Here is a 19,553-nt window from a genome sequence, read left to right on the forward strand (position 1 = left end):
CACTGTAGTGATCTTCATACCGCTGCTTAGTGCCTTTGTTTCTTCAATGCCGTTTTGGGTTTCGCTGAATATTTTCTTCCTCTTTATGAAAATTGATGAATTTTTGGGTATCTTTATTACAACATTTGCTTATGTTAGAGTTTATGTTGCTGTACGTCGTCACAAAAATCGGATTCAGCACAAGGCGTTAGTTGGGAGCACACTCGATTGAAACGTCAGTTGGCGCGATCAAGACGGTATAGTCGGCGTATTCTAACTATATCTTGTTTTTTACTTTGTTTTTTGCCTTTCGCTATATTTTTGGTTTGCATGAGAACAATTGGCGTGGGAATCCCTATGAAAATATTTTATCTTTTCTCTGTTACTTCCATCCTTCTGAATTCCTTTCTAAATCCTTTGATTTACTGTTGGAAGAAGAGACACATTCGACGCACTGTTATAGACATAATGCGAAGCATGTCTTGGAAAAGAATTCATGTTCCTCGCGACCATCAGCTACGACCTGCCAATTGAGCACAAACCAGTGAACAGAAAGGAGTTAATGACAAGGATGGTCGACATAGTGTATCAAATGACACCAGTGAAGACAGTGTTAGTAAGAATTAGCTAGAGAAGTTCCGAATGCTGAGGGATAAGAAATACCTTTACTTCACTGAGTTTGTTGTGTATACGGTTTACTGAAAATTGAAACAACCCATAGATGTAAAACATTTTGAACAGTAAGTAGCATTTTAGCCTTATGTAAACGTTTATATAGAAACTAACGGAGACCAACATTTGCTGAGTAAGGACGTCATGGCCAACAAAAAAATTGACATCTTCGCTGAAAGTGTTGTTGTCTTCTCTTTTCTCCGCATCCAAGCCGATCAGGTTTTAATGTAACCTCTCAGAGAAGCAACATTACCAGAGCTTCTGTTCAATAAGTCTTAAATTGTTTAGCATGTTTGACTTACCTTAAAGAACATTTCAAGCACAAAAGTAAGACAGGGTATTAATCTATTGGTAGTCAAGTATTTCTTCCTCCTTCCTGAGCGTACAAGAGGCACGTTCATATCTTTGATTTGTGAGAAAAGATCCTTTCATTTCTCCACGCATTCGGTTAATGTTTTCAAACCAAACTCTCTTTTGCCATTGTGCAGCTGTTCTCTCGTGAAAACAAGCCAATCACAATTCTTGTTAGAATGGTTCAAATATTCTGACTGACCAACGAGACAGCAAATGTCAATCACAAGCTGGACTTCAGCATTTAATTTTCGATATCGAATGCGAACGGGAGAAAAATAATTTCCCATTTCACTTTTTAGCTTGCTTTTAAAATATTAAGGAGCTTAACATTTCTCGCTCGGTGGAGTCCGGCCGAATTGCGGCTCAAGAAAACGTTCACTTTTCCGCGTAAAACTACTTTTTCAGTTCCTCTTTATCAACAAAATACGAACGGAAATAGAAAGTTGGTGGACCAATTACCCTTCTTCTTGTATAACCATCAATGAAAAATGGGTAAGGTTTCGCGCGAAAACGTGATATCTTCACACGTGAGAATAACACCGTTATTATGATTACATAATAAACCGCGCCTTCGTCAGCGAAAGTGAAATGGTTGGTGTTTCATCGATGTTTACATAATAGAATATTACATGGCCGCTTGGAGGTAAGAAATTTCTCGTGTTGAAAAGTATTCCGCTCGTTCGCTCCGCTACCTCGTAAAAATGATATCAAGCACTCGAAGAGAAATTTCGTATGACTGCGCGGCCATTTAATATCCTCTATATCTCCCTAAGGTGGTTAACATTTCACTTCTCCCTACATATACATATATCATCCAACAAATAAGCAGTAAAAATTATCCGGTACAGTGTGTTATTTTGTTCTAACACCAAATTCTCCTAACTAATTTACAAGGAAATGTGTAGCAGTTAGAGGGGAGAATTTACAATCAGTTCTCGGGCGTTAGAGGGCTAGGGGGCTACAGCTACTGTTACACGTAAATTACACCGTGTGATCGAAGTTGATTCATCAAAGAGAAGTAACATGGAAATTTCTAAAATTATTTTGTCATTTTATAGTCATTACAAAAAAAAAAAAAAAAAAAAAATTCCGCAATTTGACAAGTAGGGATTTAAAAATGAAACCACGGAGACCTGGAAGCTCCCATGTTACTTCGGCAGATGAGAGTCCAGAGCAAAAAAGCTTCCTCATTAACTGATTACAAAAAGAAGTCCTTACACAACAGCCAGGGAATCAGCCTCTCTACTCAAACAACTGAGGTCTGGGGGATAGAACACAGGCTATTCGAAAAAGATTCCATGTCACCGAGGGTCTGTTCAGTAACATAACGCAGATGACGTCAGAATATGGTAACAACAAAAGAGTGGCACGATGTACAACCCAGTGTGCCAATAATTATGGTGACATCATTTATGCGTCTGCACTCAAATAGATCGTGAGTAAGAACCAATCAAAAGACGTGTATAATTCAGCTTATCATATAACTTCAAATAACCAACTTTTCCTGAATTTAATCGCTTAGGATCACCGAAATTTTCCGAAAATAATTTGAAAGAAATTTCATTTTAAGTCCCATAAATTTTTGTTCGGGTGAAAATCCCCCTAACGTACTTCCATTTTTGCTGGAAACTAGACTACAGATAAAACGAACGGGGGAGGGGGGGGTCCCCATGAGTAGCATTCTCCTTTGCTCTTGCATACGTTTTTAGTTTAAACAATTAGACCACCGTAAATGTTTCTTAGATATCCATGGGTTCAATAATATGACTGTTCATATTAAATGTCCGTGTTTTACGCCCGTAAGTATCTTGGCGGAAGAATACACCAACGTTAAAGGTCAAATTTGAAATCAATAGAGTTTTACTGGCATTGGATGCGCTGTTGAATTCCACAATCATGGTAAGGTTTTTGGTGAATTGTTTGGTAACTTTAAGCGCGTCCAGAATCATTCCTCGTTCAGCAGCAGCGTTGACACAACGAGAACTGTTATTCTCCATGAGCTAAATGTCATCTTGTTCTTAATTTCTATAGATTTCTTTCAACATAAAAAGAGCAGTATCCTCTGAAACCCTGGAAAAAACACAAATAATCGTCAAACACTCGCGAACTCGTTTCCAGGTCTTTTAAGTGTACCTGGGGATGTTCGATACGTTTGGACGCGAGCTAGGGAGACTGGGTCTAGACCATGGAGCTGCCGGCTTTCTGATGAACCGTCTAAAGGCAAAATTTTGCCTTCTTAGGAGCTGTTTTTATAAACTTACAATGAACGACTTAAAAACATTTCTGGAAGGAACTTAGCAATAAAAGAGGAGCCAAACATAAAAATTCAAACTACGGAAGAATACTTAATTCGCTTATTTTCATTCCAGCAAGCTTCACTGCTTAGAAGAGGATCAAACGATCAAATGAAGGAGCTAACTTCACTCACCAGTAACACACGTGACTGCTAAGTGCGAACAGATATTCATTCAAACTTTCTATTGGTTTCTCTTGAAGTACGTAGTCTATCCGCTGACCACCGTTTAGTCGTCCTACTTCGACCATTTGTGCTGGGTGATCGGAGAGACACTCTGAAGGAGATATAACATAAAAAGTTAATTTTAGATTGGGTTTTAATATTCTTAGGGCGTTGGAAAACCAAAAACTTATTTAATCCCATAGAAAAATGCAACAACTGATTGAAAGTGTTAATAATGCCAAAGATACTATCTGAAAAACCAATTAATATAAAGTGTTTACTAAAAATCTCTCAAAATTTAGCCCTCTTTTCGAGTAGTTAATTGCATCAAAATAATCACTGATAAAAATTCTCAATTAGCGTTATATTGGGGAGAAAACGCGCTCAGCTGAGTCCCCAACAACAATATATCACTCCATAGTCTCTAAACGCTTATCGATTCTACAACTACTTACCTGTGACTTCAGTAGCTTCCTCTACATTAGAATCCTGTTCGTTAGGTCCTTGAGTTGAATGAGCTCGTGCAAATTCATTGAGTGATTCCCACGTTTTACGCGCAGAATCAATGAGGCTCTGCTTCAGATTAGCGCCCAGTCTTGAAAGATTCTCACGGAGTTCTAATAAAAATTTGAAAAAAATTCCAATTAGGCTGTGTGCAAAATAATGTCTGCCCTGTAAGGGCACCACATTGGTGAAGACAGTTGAATAATGCCCATGAGGTTTTACGTTGGCTCTGGCCAGGGTCCCGTTTCTCGAAAGTCCCAGTAACTTAACAGACCCACAACTGTATTTTAAAATCAAAATTTAAATGATAGTGACGTATGTCCTGGCACCTTAACCAGTTAATTTTTTTCCTTTAGCCATTAGTTTTAAAATATTATTTTCAAAAGTTTTGAAACACCCATCTTGATCGAAAACAGTACTTTTTCATTTGTTGTTGTTATCGTTGTAGTTGTGGTAGTGGTAGTGGTAGTGGTAGTGATAGTGATAGTGGTGGTGGTGGTGGTAGTAGTAGTAAAACTTGTGAGGAGCCGTCTAGCTAGGGAAAAATCCCTTACTAATTTGGGGACACTAAAAAAAAAGAGAAAAAAGACTAGGGGCTATTTACAGTAGTATATATATAACAAAGTTTAGCAGACGAAGGCAGATGAAAGCGCGCCATTAGCTACAAATGCGTATAGGTTTAATAACAAAACCCCATATACCAACTTTTGAGAGGAAATTAAAGAACTTTAAAAAGAGTTTGATTTCGAAATTGAGATAGAGAAATCATATTCCAAACTTGGGTGATAATAATAATTATTGGCATCAATTTGTAAGGCTACCATATATCGTAAGTACATGCCCACGGCACCTGCGGTGATGAAGAGAGAGACTGCGAAAGAAATACCTTCAAGCTCTTACTGGAAAAAATATTTTAATTCTCGTGATCGAATTCAGATGGCCAATCTTTAAAGAGAATTTTCACGTTATGGTAATCAGAAACCTCCCTTTGGATATTTTCAATCATTAGAATAGTTAACGTTATGTTAAAGCTTCATGTGGTCCCCCGAGTCGGCTGCTATGGCCAATTTAGTGATGAGGGAAACTTTTAATGATCATGCATAACTAATTAACACTTCTAACCAAATTTAAGACAATCCAAAGTTGTTAAACAGAAGTTTTGATTCTCCGGGCGCCTCATCGGCTTTGACGGGGAGTAAACAGAAGGCTACAATTTTTTCCAAAATTTTGTTGTCAACCATGACGGCGGCAGATGCTGCTCTCCGTTTGTTTGTTTTTGTTTAATAAATGTTTACATATTGATCAAACTGATAACGCTTTAATACTACTACTCATTGCTAAACGTGTTTTACAGATAAGTGTAAGTAACGAAATTTCTTTTCCCAAACATACAGGACTGATATTGTCTTCACTAGTGTCATTCGATGGGCTATATCGACCATTCTTGTAATTTATTCGCTAACTTGTGCCCAATTGGCAGGTGGTAGGTGATGATCGCCACGATTATGAGTTCTTTTGCAAGACATGCTACGCAGTATGTCCACCACAGTGTGTCGAATGTGTCTCATCTTCCAACCGTAAATCAAAGGGTTTAAAGAAGAATTTAGAAAGATGAAACTTAACGAGAAAAGATAAATTTTTTTCAAGATGATTCCCGAGCCAATAATTTTCGTGCTGGCCAAAAATATGAATAAAGGCAAATAACAAACTAAAAACATTACATGTACATAGAATACACTGACTACTGTCTTGATCGTGCCAGTTAACATTTCGCCAGAGAGTGCTCCCAACTGAACACCCTGCCCTTGAATTTGGTTCTTGTGACGATGTACAGCCAGATAAACTCTAACATAAGCAACCGTTGTGGTACAGATACAAATAAATTCATCAATGACCAAGTAGAGGTGTCGAATATGCTGTGGAACCCAAAACGTCATCGAAGAAACAAACACACTAAGAAGCGATATGAAGACCACCACAGATACAACACGCTTGTAAGTCACAAGTTCCTGGTATCTGAGATGAAGATGAACGGCTAAGAACCTGTCTACACTTATAGCAACCAACAGATAGAACGAAATGTGGGCAAACAGATTGGCAAGGAAGAGGAAATTTTGAAGGACTCCACAGCCAGGCATATCCTTTTTTATTTCATAGATACTGAGATTTACACACGACAAAAAGCCCGCGTAAAACTAGTACGTTAAATCCATTAGCCAATAGGAAACGCGAACGATGAATTTTCACTAGTGAAAAAACGTCGTTCGCCCAATCACAAACACGAACGACGAAAATTCACTAGTGCACAACCGTGGCCCGCGAGTTTCACTCCGACTCTTGAATCCAACATGGCTAGTTCAAGGTTTGCTTCTTTGGAAGGTTCTACTGAGACTTTTATTGAAGAACAAGAAAACCAGAACACAGTGAAGAAAACGAAACGAGACGTTGCTTTTTTCACAGAGTTCCTTCAAACAAAAGGAGAAGCACGAAGTGAAACAGTTGAAATTCCTCCCGCCGAGTACAATGAACTTTTGGGTGAATTCATTTTAAGCGTTCGCACAAAAGAAGGACAAGATTACGAAAAAGCATCAGTGGAAGAGAATCAGAGTATCCAGCGACTTCGATGATGACTAAGTTATGTACACTGTAAGTTTTCCTTGAATTTTCATGAAAGTTGTAGACAGTTTTTGACTGATATCGGTTAAGGTTTGCATTGCGTTATTCAGCGTAAAAGCGTATGACGCTGCGTGTTTTCACGATTTAGTGACATTCTGATTTACGACATTTATGACTTGTAAATCTAAGTCAAGTTTTTTTCTCTAAAAGTTGTCATTTACGTCTATATATTTGGAATTGTTATCTTCATTAAACATTTCAAAAGACAAAGACAACTTTATATTTTAGTTTATAATAGCAATTGAATGGGTTTTCTAAACATGCGCGCCCAAACTGATAAAATTGACCAGCAATTTGTCTTTTCAAAAATCTCAATATCTATAAAATAAACAAATTCCACCATGGTACTCCTCAACTCGTGAATAAAAATCGTACGCGCGCATTTTCCATGGAGTAATCTCTATGTAACCAACCAACAAGAAGTGCCAAATACAAAGGTTGAACAAGTAAACCAACACAAACATCAGAAAAAGCCAAACCCAGGAGCAGTGTCCTCAAAGTCTTTGGCAAAGAAGAAGTTTTTCTCAAAACCTGGATTGTAACAATGTTCAACATGATGCACGGGTAAGTTAGAAAACCGTTTAAGGCACAATTAGCAATCTGTGTGAGATAAAGGTCTTCAGCTTCGGAGAGTAAGGGAAAACTCTGCTGCAAGGACTTGCAAGATGACTTCTCCATCATATCGACCTGCGTTTTTAACAAAGAAAACAGAGCCGTCTGAACGGAACAAAAGCTACGCCAGATAGGCGACTTGCACGCCTAAAATCCTGTTTTATTAATTCTGAATCTATTATTAAATCTGATGTAGATTCTAAAGCCTATAATATTCGACGCCATCTGCCCAATTTATACTAATTTCTTTGGCTGAACCAGCTGGAGCATAAAAGAACGGTAGGAGGTTAATCGATGCGTAGTCGAGAATTTGTCCCTCTTTCCTGAGTGTTCGACCGCTTCCAAAGCATAAACGAGGCTCCTTTATTTCTTTGATCCATAATAAAGAATCATTAATTTCTTCACGTATTCAGCTAATATTTTCAATAGCAAAAGCGGTGTAAGCGGGTATCTGTTCTTTGAACACAAGCTTATCTAGGGAAGAGATAGCATCTGTCAATCACAAGCTGGACGTGAGCACTGAACTGTCGGTTTCGAATGGCGGCGGGTGGAGAATAATCGCGTCACAATTCACTATTTAGGTTACTTTTAACAAAAGGAAGTTAAAGTTTCTTGCCCAGCGGAATTTGCCCAATTAGTGGCTGTTTCGTTCCCCGGCTACCATAAACACAAGACCTTTAGGGTAAAGGACACGCTTTTATTGAACCACGTGCGCTCTCGTCACGATCTGTCTGATTTATTTCATTGCGAAAAGATAACATTGACTACTGTATCATGTGTCACCTGAGGTGCACGTGATCTCAGAGTGAGCTCTCGTCACAGTGGCTAAAGAAAACTTTCACTTTTCAGCGCACGACTACTAATTTCAGTTCCTCTAAATCAACAGGCCGGATTTTTTTCAGGTCTGATTTTCGCTATTGCTTAAATAGCGCTATCTACTGCGAGGATCGTGCATCATATGTATCTAATACCGCAGTACAAAATATATGAACTTCATATATTTCATTGTATCTCATTTATCACTTTCACGGGTTTACTACGAATCAACTTAACGGCCTGCTCCCAGTTGGCTTGTTAGCTCAATTGGTAGAGCGCTGCACTAGTATCGCAGAGGTCAGTGGTTCGAATCCCGTACAGGCCGGATTTTTTTCAGGTCTGATTTTCGCTATTGCTTAAATAGCGCTATCTACTGCGAGGATTGTGCATCATATCACGACGAAAGTCTCATCGAAGAAGAAAGCGGTTATCTTGAACACGAAGTAAGGAAAAAGGATGTGGCGGATGCTATTTTCGAAATTTGACTTTAACTTACTCATTCAATATTATATGATGGGCACAATATTTGCGAACATGTTACAAATGACACGCTAGGGAAAATTTAAAATCACCGCGCTGAGGGAAATGTGTGCTTTTTTCGACAATTCTTTCAAAGGCAGAGATTTGAAGGCCACCTTACTCAAAAAGCTTGGTGACATGGTAACGAATGCACATGTTTCCAAGAAATTTAGGATGGTTATCTTTAACTCTATGCTTCATTCCATTTCATGACTTTCGATTGCTGCATTAACTAGTTTTGAGGTTACTTTTGTCGCACAAGAACGTTGAGGACTGTAACAACATAAAATCTCTAGTGATGGCGGCAAATGTTCAGAAAGGAGGGCCTTTTGATTACATACCGTGTGCTAAACCTCGGTAGAAACTGCAAGAATTCTTGCAGAAGGTTGTTTTGTAAATAACACCGTAACGTACATGTATTTTAACTTATGTGTCCTTTTGAGCTACACAGTATGTCTGCAATGACCAGAATTAATTTTTTTCTTCTCCACCTTATACGTGGCTCTTGACCTGATTCAAGGAAAATTATCGAGAAAGCACCTTCCGATCACCTTTGTTTACTTTGAAAGTCATGCAAGCGTTACGAGTGATCATGTTTGTGCACCGCTTTAGGACAACACGCAATTTATTTTCTATCCAATTATTATGAAAACCTGAGATACTTTACGTAGAAGTTAAACAAACGAAGTTTGAACGGTCAAAGACATATCTTAGTCTTTCTTCAGAATTGTGCAAAGAAGCTTCGACACTTGCGTGATCAAGTAAAGACATTGATTTGCGTTGATTTCAAAATGATGGTGGATGAAAGCTAGAGAGTTACCTGCAGGTTTGAGGCAATCGGTGACCTCATTGGTGTATAAACTATCCTCCGATGTGTTATTTTAGCCCGATTTGCGCCTGCATTTTGAGAATTTTTTCTTTTAAAATGGTTAACTTTTGATAGGCAAATTAAGGTCAAAGGGAAGGATGTCTTCTGATCATGCTGATATGAAAAGGATTTCAAGTGAAGTTTTCATATTTTGTCTATGAACTGACTGAATATAGCTTGTAACTTGAAGCAAGAGAGAATCTCATGAGCTACACTATTACGGTCGCAGTGCGCTCGATAAAAGTTGTGAAACCCTCCCCCCTTTAAGTTTCTTCCTCTTAAGGATGAAAAAAATAAAGATTACTAGATGTTGTTAGAGAATTTTTTTTAAAAGAGTCCCGAATAGAAAGCAAAGGAAAGTGACATCACCCAGATGCATTCGTTTCCTTCCCTTGTGGTGTGGCATCAATACAGGGTTGGCTCGAACAGAAGGATTCACTAACGGTTCGATTCGGTATGCCTGCGATAAAGACAAGTTGGTTAGATCTATGGTATTCGTAAAGCGTGCGAACAGGCCCTTATTATTAGCGCTGCAGGAAGAGCGTTTTTCCGCTCGCTTGAAGATTTGAGTCAGGAAGAAGTTGGCCGGGGGTCTAGCACTAGTGTCAGTATTAGACCCCCTGTAGACCTGTCTCCGCCTCGCGTTGCTCAACGCCTCATGGACCCTCATACTTCCCCGCGGGCAAAAATCACCCTTCTGCTCGCAGGCTAACATCCGTATGACAGTCTACAAGAACGTAATTAACAAAAGCAACTTTCAACTGAGTGTCGACAGCAATGCAGGAATCATTTGGTGATGGTTAATTTCGCTCTACAAATAGTCTGGGAAAACTCGTACCAGTCTCTCAAACAATTAGAGGCAAACCTATTACCAATGGCGACTTAGGCGCTAGCGTTTTCAGGCGCCTGAAAGCACTTTGTCCATTTTCTCTAGGAGTTATCATTGGCTCTCCACGATATTCACCATTATTCTGATCGACCACTGCTATTACTTTGCCGACTTAAGGTTTTTGACACTCCACTGAATACTGCTCTCAAGAGAGCCACATCACACTGAATGTATTGAGCTTACCACAGGATCAAACGGATGAAAGATGTTAAAGAGACGTGGACATGTGGGCAGCTGAAAGTCCTGTCCGATTTCATCCACACCTCTGTAAAAAGAAAAATTCGTCACTTTAGACTGAAAATGGAAACAGCATTGATGATATCATCAGTTACGCATTAGTGTTATCAATAAACAGTCTCCACGGTCTAAAAAATCAAATATAACAATTCGTTTCTTGTGAATATACAGAGGATGTAACCTTTTTCCTAATTATAAAAATTGTTATTTTTTACAAATGAGGTCGCATTGATCCAAAAAGGTGGCAGTAGCCTGCGAACCACCCCTCATTATTAGAGCTTCGGAACGAACGTTTCTTCGCCCGCGAAACGTGCGTCCTGCGGCAGCGCTAAATAATAGGGACCTTAAGAAACCACGACGGCGACGGTAACGAGGACGTGGAAAAACTAGAGATCTAATTGGCAGAACAATAGCTCAGGACGTGCGTTTTGAAACTTTGTACATTTCTTAGCCGTCCTATGCAAAACAACAACGTGAAATCGCCAAAATTTGCGTCGTCTGCGAACCGAAACCGCGACGGCAAATTATTTTAATTTCCATTTGGAACTCAACGGTTACTTTATACGTCATGCTGAAGTTGAGCTGTGGCGCTGTATGAGACAGTAAGCTCCTGCAGCCGTTTTTGAAATTCTAACTAAGAGTAGAAATTCATTTTTTTATCGAAGTCTTTCTTGGCGTCGCCGTCGTGGTTTCTTAAGGTCCCTAATGTATAACGGGGTCCTTCTCTCAGGCTACCTCCGGTTGAGAACCTTTCTCACCTCACGGTCAAAAACATTCCGATGGGAGAGCCCAGAGCGAACAATGCGTAAAATTTCAAATCCAGTTGCGGGTATTCTACGAAAGGCTGTCCAGTTCCCGCGAGTCCTTGTTGATAAACAACTTCCACACTCGACACAGAAGCAACAGATAGAGACTTGCTTGTTGCTAAGTCTGCTCGGGCCAAAACAGTGGATGGCGTCATGTCCACCACGGAACTTGCCTTCTCCTTGGTAGATTCTTTTAACTTTTTACGTTCGGATTTTGTTTTCGCTCTCGCTTCTGCTCTTGCTTTTTTATTCTCTTCTCTCTCGAGTTTTCTTTTTTCCTATAGAATTGAAGAAAGATAAGCGCTTTTCGAAAGAATGCAAAAAGCGTTACACAATTGTTCGTTAAATTGGAGACAGAAAGCCTTTAATCGATCGTCAAGAGGCATTTGAACCTATTTCTTTGATCCACTCTTGGCCTTTCACACGTCTCAAATTCATACATTTTGGCGAAGCAATCACATACAAGTCCAGGTCGACATGACTTTGCTTTGAGTCAGTTCAATTTGAATGTTTCATCTGTATGTGACCACATCACCGTATCATTTGCGTTACTCCATACTCGTTTGTTACCAATGACTGACGCAAAGTTTTTTCACCAAACAGAGAGAAGATATTGCCTTCCCAACCAAATCCAAACTAATCATGCGACTTTTCCCGCGTTTTCATGGCCTTGAGACTCGATACTAATTTTGCTTTCCTAACAATCATAAATAAATACAATGATAGCTGCAGAGAGCTGACTGAGAACCGTGGTGTAGAATGAAAACCTACCATAATCGATTTCTGATTTCTTAGGAAGCCCATCAATTTCTTTCTGGGTCCCATGGGTATTCCCATTTCCTTGATGTCTTCCTCGCCGCACAGTAACTGCGGAAAATCAACCACCCTAACATCAGTATGCATATTCTCCATACGGTTCTCTGAAATTTCCTGAGGTGCGGGCGCGGAGAATTTGTTTAAACAATCAAGAGCTTCTTTAGCTGGTGATCATTTCCTTCATTCTCGTGACATTAAAGCATGATTCAAGGGTAATATTGTAAGAAGAAATTAGATGCTGGTCACTCTTGGGATCGAGGGGTTAAACTGAAGTCACTCTTTATTGGAAATGACGTCGAAATTTCAGAGTCGTTAAGAGACACGCAAGAAAAAAGCTATTAAGACAAATAAAAGGACTGCAGCTGAAAAGAGAAAACACTCAGTTTACATCCAAGAGAAGCGGATAACTAATCTTTTGAGACGCAGAAGACTGACTTGTTCATTGTAGGATTTTGTGCAAACAAACAAACAGAGGAATGACATTATTTGATGGTACACTTTATACCAATTTTGAATCAAGTGTCGAAAGTAATCAGGGTTTGCATTGGTTTTCCTTGTTTTGCTCTGTGATTGGTCCAGAAAACACGCGCCACTCTCTGAACCAATCAGATGCAAAACTAACACCAAACACGTCTTGGTCGACTGCGTTTTCCTGCGTTTTAGACAGTTCAGTTGTTTTTGCTTTAAGTTCTCATTGGCTCTTCAGGTTCTCATTGGTTTTTCTGATTGGCCATTTTGGTTTTGGTTTTATGAAACTCAATCGAAAAGCGCTCCGAAGTCAAGGTAATATTGAATCGACTTTCATTTCGGGCAAGCATACATGTATCATGGACAAGTATTTATTGCTCGATAAACTTACAAATGTCTCCATGTCCATCTCTTCAGACTCAAACAAGTCGATGTATTCAGGTAGACCGAGCTGTGCTAGCGCATCTCTCAGAGCTGGGTACGACTCAGCTTCTTCATCACCTGAATGCTCATCTGAATCTTGTCCTTGGTCGTTACTATCGGTTGCGAGGCCATCTGTGCTTAAAATCTCACTGGAAAAAAAATAATCAAAGAAGATTTGATCCAAATTTGACATAAAAAAAAAAACAACAACAACGCCAAAATGACCCCAAATGTCATCAATACCAGCTGATTTTTATCGTTAGAACAACTATTACGAACTTACATGGAAAAAAAATGAAAAGCTTACCTTGCTTCTTCAATCAAAGGTTGCTTTGGTAAGGGCATTTGCTTGTGCTGGTCTTTCTAAAGTAAGAAAAAAGGACAGTTGTTTGTACTTCCTATCCCAAATAACAACGACTTTCTACAGAGCTGTTTAGAAACAGTTAAAAAAAAAATGATACCAATTTTCCTGCGCTAGGGCCAGTGATGATGGAAGATGCTATGGCCCAATGGTTGGTGAGCTGGACTCCAGGTCAACAGGTCTGGGTTGGAGACCTGGCTGGGTCAATATACGTTGTGTTCTTGGGTAAAAGACTACTCTCACAGTGCCTCTTTCCACCCAGGAGTAGAAATGGGTACTGGAAAATTGACAGAGAAGCCTGATGAAATACTGGAGGGTAACCTTGCAATGGACTAGTATCCCATCCTAGGGGGGGGGGAAGTGGTAATTTACTTCGAGTTGCTCCATGCTAAGGAAACCAGGATAAGCTGCACGTGGGTGGGGCAACTGGCTTGAATACAGACTTCAGGCTGGTGACAATTTCTGGTACCAAACAAACTCACTTACCTGATGTTGAAGAATATCAAACAGAATACTTGAACCTGAAAGGAAATCAACATACTGATTACTTTGTTTGATTTCTGCTTGTTTTTTGCTAATTAGACAGAGAGGATCAGTCAACAAGTCTTAGGCATTTTGAAGCTATAGCAGTGATGTTATTTTGTTTAATCCTTACCTAAACTGTGTCCACAGACTGAATATTTTCCATTAAACATTGGATTCCTTTTCTTGAAGATTTCCAACAATCGCTTGATGTCGTCACCTACTGTGTTAACGATGTTCTGCACAGAAAAAAAAAAAAGGAATAAAAAAGGGCCACACTTAATAAAATCTTGTTTCACTCAGTTCAGAACTTGTCAGTGTACAACATGCTTGGATATGCAAAGACTAATCTCCCACACGGGTTACCATCAAGTATTCTGCCAAAATTTCATTGCAGTCTGTCAAACTTTATTACACCAAGGCAAATATAGACAATGGCATAGTTAATCTTTTTTTTTAACCCAAGTTTCCAACATAAAATGTGGAATAAAAGATACCTTGATTCACTTACATTACTTTGTATCACTTTAAAACATACCCGTAAATGTATGTACACATGCCTTGTTAAGTAGAAACTTCAAGTATTCTGTCGGCTTTTTAAAGTCACTGACATTCCATAAGTAGTCACCCTCACACACACAACTGTATATCTTTCAATGAATTGTGGAGTATCTTTTTAATGAAAAATTGTAAAGAAACATACTTGACAATATGTAGGGCTTGTGTAAAAAAGAATGTCAACAAGGGTGGAGTTTGTAAACTCTCTGAGGCGACGTATGCTGCCTAAGGATATGGACTGAAGTCTTCTGCAGATGTGAAACAATTAAAACAGTTTTAGGATTATTATATAAATATGTAAGAAAAAAACTTCAATGAGTAAAAGATTGGAAAGCTCTCTTCTTACTCCTAAAGCTGTATCAATTTTAAGCTAACAACTTTTTCCTCAGAATAGATTCAGCAAAAAATGTTGGGTGAGACTGAGTGACATGCATTAAAAAATAATAAGGATAAGCAAACTTACTCATCTACACCAGTAGAATCATTGTGAAGTTTTGAGTGCCACTGAACAGGAAGAAACTCTACCCTTCCAATGGTGCAGCCTCTGGACAACTCTTCATGATGATCAAATAGCATTTGAAGACTGACTCTGCGCAGATCATCAACTACGATTGCCAGAAAGAAAGTTAGTAAGTTTAGTTGGTGTTAACATCAGCATCCTAAATGCAGGGTTTCAATAAAAGTTGGTTATCAGACAGCCACCTTCAGTACCTCTCAGGTATTGAAGTGATACAGTTTTATGTGAAAGAGTGGTCTGACCATCTGTGTGAATGCAGTCATGAGAAGGACTGTTGTCGGTGGTGGTGACTGATGTTTCGAAAACCTGCGCAAAAGTCATCATCAGAGTCAAGTAGTTGACACAACTACTACCAGCTCCATACACGTGACTCATTCACAACGTTAACATTACAAATAAACCAAACAGAACAACCTTACTTTACTGATGGATCGAAACAGACCAATCACAACCAACTTATGCCACTTGAGTCTTATAGCCAATAACATCACAGCAAAACTGACCAATCATTTTACATGAACTGGACTTAGAATATTCTACTGACAACATCTATTCACTTGACTCTGATGATGACTTCTGCACAGGTTGTCGAAATGTCAGTCACCACCACCGACAACAAGTCCTTCTCAGGACTACACTCACCCGGATGATCAGACTACACTCACCCAAACAATCACACAACACTTTCAAGAGTTACCCCCAGGTTCAAACCATTTGCTGCAATACAGTTTTAGTAACTTCATTAACACCAAGGAATGCCTTTACTCATTAACAAATGGTCCATTTGTAATCAAAAAATTTAAAGTTCCATGATCAATTTGTGGAATTGCCAATCATGTTTCGTCAGTACAATATTCTTAAGACATTTCAAGAGGAAGAGGTGTACCTGTTTAAAAAAATTGGCATGAAGACTTCCTGCTCATACAAAAATGAATGAAAATCACCGTATTTTGGTACCAGTGATTATTGTGTGTAATTCAAATATTAAGAATCTATATAATTTGAGTCTCCAGTAGCTCAGTGGTTAGAGCATCCGACTAGATCACGGAGGGTCGTGGGTTCAAGTCCCATCTGGGGCTCTGATTTTTCTATTACACTAAAAAAAAAATTGTTTCATCTTTATATAATTTATAAGGCAGTTTAAAACTAAAAACACCCAAACTGTTACTCAGGTTTGTTAGAGAAATGCAGTGCTGTGCTCTTTATGTAAATGTACCCACCACATTCAATAATATTCCTAAAGTTCAGATCAGCAATGGGCCCAATACCATGGACAACAAATATCAGATGGTCAATTTGAGCAGGTTCACCTGAAAAGGAAGGCCAATTTAACAAAAAATGAGTGACATACCTATGGTGATACTATCAATTATATTACATACGAATAATGTTCACAACATTATTATAGACATTAATAAAAAAATGTGGGGAAAATCTTATTATGCAGGCTTCAAAAGTGCACATACTCATAAGAACTCTATAAAACCTAAAAAAAATAGCTAAAAAAGTGTAGCAAAGGCAAGGCTTCATGTTTCATAAAATTAATGAGTTCTGTAAAGTTACATTTGGACACCACAATACATTTACAATGAGATAACATCTACACAATCAACACAATTGATTCACACACTGACCATCACTGATTTCATCCTCAATATCTGTCACCCCTCGTCTAACCACCTTTGGCCTGGCTATGATGTCCTCCCCACTCCAGTTCTGGGACTCATTATTTGGTACAAAATGTACCATAACATTTGCATTATGCATCACAACATGCTCTCCATCTGATAATTCCACTCTACATGGCCATTTAGCCTCACGAAATCCCAAAAGAAACTCAGCCTGAAATAAATTGACAAAATTAAAGGTGCACTCTGGACTATGTCTCTAGAGATATTTTAGATATCTGAGCACTGCAATTTTGAACACTACATTAGATAAAAAATTATCCTGATGGGAAAATTAAATGTCATACTGTTACTTGACGTATTATCAGATTAAATGTCTTGTGCTCCATGAAGGCACTCATGGGTTTTCAAGTGCATTCAAAATTACTGTATCTACCAAAAATTCAAGAAGTGATGAATAGAAAGTGGGATAAGAAAGAGCCCACTAAATGCCATGTAATTTTTAAGTCATCAAGCTGACTTGGGTTGGGTACAAAATAAGTAAGGCCATAATGGAAAACTCATATGTGAACAAAATGACAGACTTGCCTTAGATCAAAGTAGGATGAAGCATTTATATGCTACTTAACATATACATATTTGGACAAACACAATACCTCAAGCCTAGCTGCTGTATCCTCTTTGTAAGGCACAAGTTTGGACTCTCCATCTCCTTTGTGAAACCAGCTGCATCTTCTTACAACAGACACATCTTCCTCCCAGTAGAGAGGGTACCGCAGCCTTTTGTCAAGGTTCACATCATATCGACCACCATCAGTGGCAATGATTCGGTCACCACTAGCTGAAGAAGTTTTATATGCCTGCTCTAAGTTCTCAGAATCTATGTATGAGAATGGTCTCCAGGAAGAATTTCCTTTCTGATAAAACCAGTGAGGTTTGACAGGTTCAACTGTAGCGGGTGTTGTTACACTGGGTGTAATTCCACTTTGCACTTGCCGAGGAGACATGGAACTGCTGTACTGATATGAAGGTTGAGGTGAGGGGTAAGGCACAGAAGATGGGGATGAGGAATAGTACAGACCTGCAGCAGTTGGTAGAGTCTGGGGTCCAGCAGTAGATGATTGAGATTGGGGCAGACTGCCAGAAGGAAAAGGTGGAGTTTGAGGCAAATTACTGGTTGTGGGTGGAGATTGAGACTGGGCCCAACTAGCTGTCATCCCAGGTGAGGACTGAGGAAGAGTAGAAACTGCTTTTGGTGGCGTCTGGGACCCAGGCCCCACAGCTGGTGAAGTCTGGTATGGTGATTTGCTAACAGGAAGTTGAGGACTGGAAAAAGTTTCAGCTGTACCATGAGTTGATGTTTGTGGTGAGAGAAAGTCATCAGGACCAGATGAGGAGGAAGATGCCATAGTAAAGAATGGTGATGTTTGGGTCTTTACCTGTGATGCTGGAGACTGAAAAGGGGCTGGAGCCTGCTGTTGAGTCAATGGCTGCTGACCAAGAAAACTGTCTTCTTCACCTACATGTTCCAGGGCAGGTGTTGCTACAGGTGAAAAGCAGAAGTAAAGATACTATACAAATAAAATTAATCAGCATGTAAAATCAAGCTATGGCTATCTGTCCTATATTCTCACCGAATTTCCACCATCAAACTTTTCCAGAGAATCAAATATTTGTTAAGAAATGTCAAGCTATTCTAAAAATTTCTTTGGCTTTCAAATCAATATCTACAACCCTCAAATTGTAAGCAGCTAAACTGAAAATAGGACAACAAATCGGGTGTTGTGCACCAGCTGGTGACTAACTTAACAAAATATAAATTAAGAAACATTTCCTTCTTAAGAGTTTCTTACTGCTGGGGAAAATAATTTTGGTAAAAGGTAATACTGAAATTAACCGACCACTATGAGCGAGAGCAGTTACTGATGGCTGTTGTCAGTTGGCAGCTAGCAATAGAGGTAAATGCTGAAATTGCTAACTCAGACTACAGACCCTGAAACTAATGCTCTCGTCAGCAATGTCCCCACTCAGAGTAATAGAGGAAGTAAATGTACCCCTTCTAATGTCGCAAAAGAAAAGAACATGCACGAATCCTACTTGAAATAGTTGATGAAGGGTTACAGCATCCAAAATAAAAAAAAAACCATCATCACGATGTGAACTTAGTCACACGAGAATTGCCTGAATTAAATGGTCATAACAAGTGCGACACAATCAACAATCATTTTCGTACGTATGAAACAACATGCAAATGACACGATAAAAAAGATCGATGAAAACCTTCCATCCGTTTGCAACAGCACGAAAATATATTTCTAGCCATTACGTACGCAGAGGATGAGAATTATGAGTCTGGCCAATTTCGTACTCAAAGCAAGGTCAATGATTTTTAGGTCTGAATCAAAGAAAAATTGAAGCTGTAAGTTTAAAACCCTAAAACCGAAACACATTACCTCTACTGGTGGTCGGTGCAGCAGTAGTTTGATTTCTTAACGAAATTGGGGAAGAATCGGACGCTGGCACAAGAGTCGGTCCAAAGTTCAAATTCCCACCAAAGTTAGCCAGAGATATCCCGTGCAATGGCGTATGTTTTTGTGATGAATCAGAACCTTGTCGGTCCGCCATTTTGAAGATGGACACGTCAGAACAATGTGGTGAGATCGCGGGCTCGAAAAGAAGCTCCAGCCTTAGCGCGCATTGCAGACCAAATCGACCAAATTTGCTTTTGAGTTCTACTGTGACAAGAGGCATATCTGAGTTTTGGTGGAAAACATATGGAGTATGATATGATTAGCCTCATATTGGGACTCCATTTCCAAAGAACTTACCGAGCAGATTTGTTCGTTTTGATCAAGATCAGAAACATACAG

General features: G+C 39.2%; 2 protein-coding genes across 2 annotated transcripts; both read right to left on the reverse strand.

The window, feature by feature from the left end:
* Window positions 1-1,219: 1,219 nt before the first annotated feature.
* On the reverse strand, window positions 1,220-19,343 carry LOC111324421 (triacylglycerol hydrolase DDHD2). Its single transcript, XM_022927970.2, has 17 exons — window positions 19,137-19,343; window positions 17,340-18,226; window positions 16,690-16,897; window positions 16,276-16,365; window positions 15,002-15,143; window positions 14,684-14,786; window positions 14,114-14,219; window positions 13,945-13,979; window positions 13,405-13,460; window positions 13,066-13,246; window positions 12,162-12,257; window positions 11,343-11,668; window positions 10,531-10,612; window positions 9,828-9,918; window positions 3,919-4,080; window positions 3,434-3,575; window positions 1,220-3,075 (listed from the first exon to the last, which is right to left on the reverse strand). The coding sequence occupies exons 1-17, from the start codon at window positions 19,306-19,308 to the stop codon at window positions 3,024-3,026; spliced, it is 2,931 nt and encodes a 976-aa protein (XP_022783705.2). The 5' UTR covers window positions 19,309-19,343; the 3' UTR covers window positions 1,220-3,023.
* On the reverse strand, window positions 4,401-9,821 carry LOC148742139 (uncharacterized). The gene is made up of 3 exons (XM_088734978.1): window positions 7,000-9,821; window positions 6,613-6,710; window positions 4,401-6,162 (listed from the first exon to the last, which is right to left on the reverse strand). Exons 1-3 carry the CDS (start codon window positions 7,322-7,324, stop codon window positions 5,419-5,421), a joined length of 1,167 nt encoding a protein of 388 aa, XP_088591104.1. The 5' UTR covers window positions 7,325-9,821; the 3' UTR covers window positions 4,401-5,418.
* Window positions 19,344-19,553: the final 210 nt, after the last annotated feature.

Source organism: Stylophora pistillata, chromosome 1 (genome assembly GCF_964205215.1).
Source record: "Stylophora pistillata chromosome 1, jaStyPist1.2, whole genome shotgun sequence".
Lineage (NCBI taxonomy): Eukaryota > Metazoa > Cnidaria > Anthozoa > Scleractinia > Pocilloporidae > Stylophora > Stylophora pistillata.